This window comes from Octopus bimaculoides, chromosome 6, assembly GCF_001194135.2.
Source record: "Octopus bimaculoides isolate UCB-OBI-ISO-001 chromosome 6, ASM119413v2, whole genome shotgun sequence".
Taxonomy (NCBI): domain Eukaryota; kingdom Metazoa; phylum Mollusca; class Cephalopoda; order Octopoda; family Octopodidae; genus Octopus; species Octopus bimaculoides.
This window is the reverse complement of record NC_068986.1, coordinates 19,936,031-19,936,699: the sequence shown is the minus strand read 5'-3', so window position 1 is coordinate 19,936,699 and position 669 is coordinate 19,936,031. Positions and strand designations below refer to the sequence as shown.

Genomic DNA, 669 nt, shown 5'->3' with positions numbered 1-669 from the left:
ATATATATATATATATATATACGTGTGTATATATATATATATGCATGCGTGTATATGCATGTATGTATATATGTGTGTCTATATGCGTGTATATATACATATACATATATACACACATACATATATGTATATATGCGTGCGTGTGTATTTATATATGTATATATATATTTATATACACATGTGTGTGTATATGGGTGTGTCTGTGTGTAACGATGCATATGGTAATAATACTAACTTGAGATTAATCTTCCATTGGAGATGCATCATCAGATCGAACTGTCCATCCTTCTGTTGGTTTCCATCTGACGTATTGCCGCCATTACACGTTACCTGTACTTTGAAGGCAATAGGCGCAACAAGCTCGATGCTATGATCATTTACGGTCCGATCTAGTACACTTTTCCGAACAGCGTTGGTAATAGTTTTATCCGAAGGTGAGCATCCTCCTTTGAGACGCAAGACGCTGCTTAGTAATGCCGATGTGTAGGGCCGCTTCTCTGAAATTCCATGTAACACGTAAGTTATGCAAGACAATAGCAAAAGTTAATCTTGAACAAAATGACGGTATATTCTAAAACGTTATTATTATTATTATTATTATTATTATTATTATTATTATTATTATTATTATTATTATGTTTTTTTTTTCTTCTTTCTTCAAATTTTTTC

The 669-nt window shown here is 31.8% G+C and overlaps 1 protein-coding gene across 1 annotated transcript in view; it reads right to left on the bottom strand.

The window, feature by feature from the left end:
* Positions 1-669, bottom strand: part of LOC106881411 (uncharacterized) — a 46,026-nt gene that overhangs the window by 19,016 nt on the left and 26,341 nt on the right. The window contains exon 5 of the mRNA XM_014931792.2: positions 236-497. Within this exon, the coding sequence (XP_014787278.2) occupies positions 236-497 (262 nt within the window). The remainder of the gene's footprint in view (positions 1-235; positions 498-669) is intronic.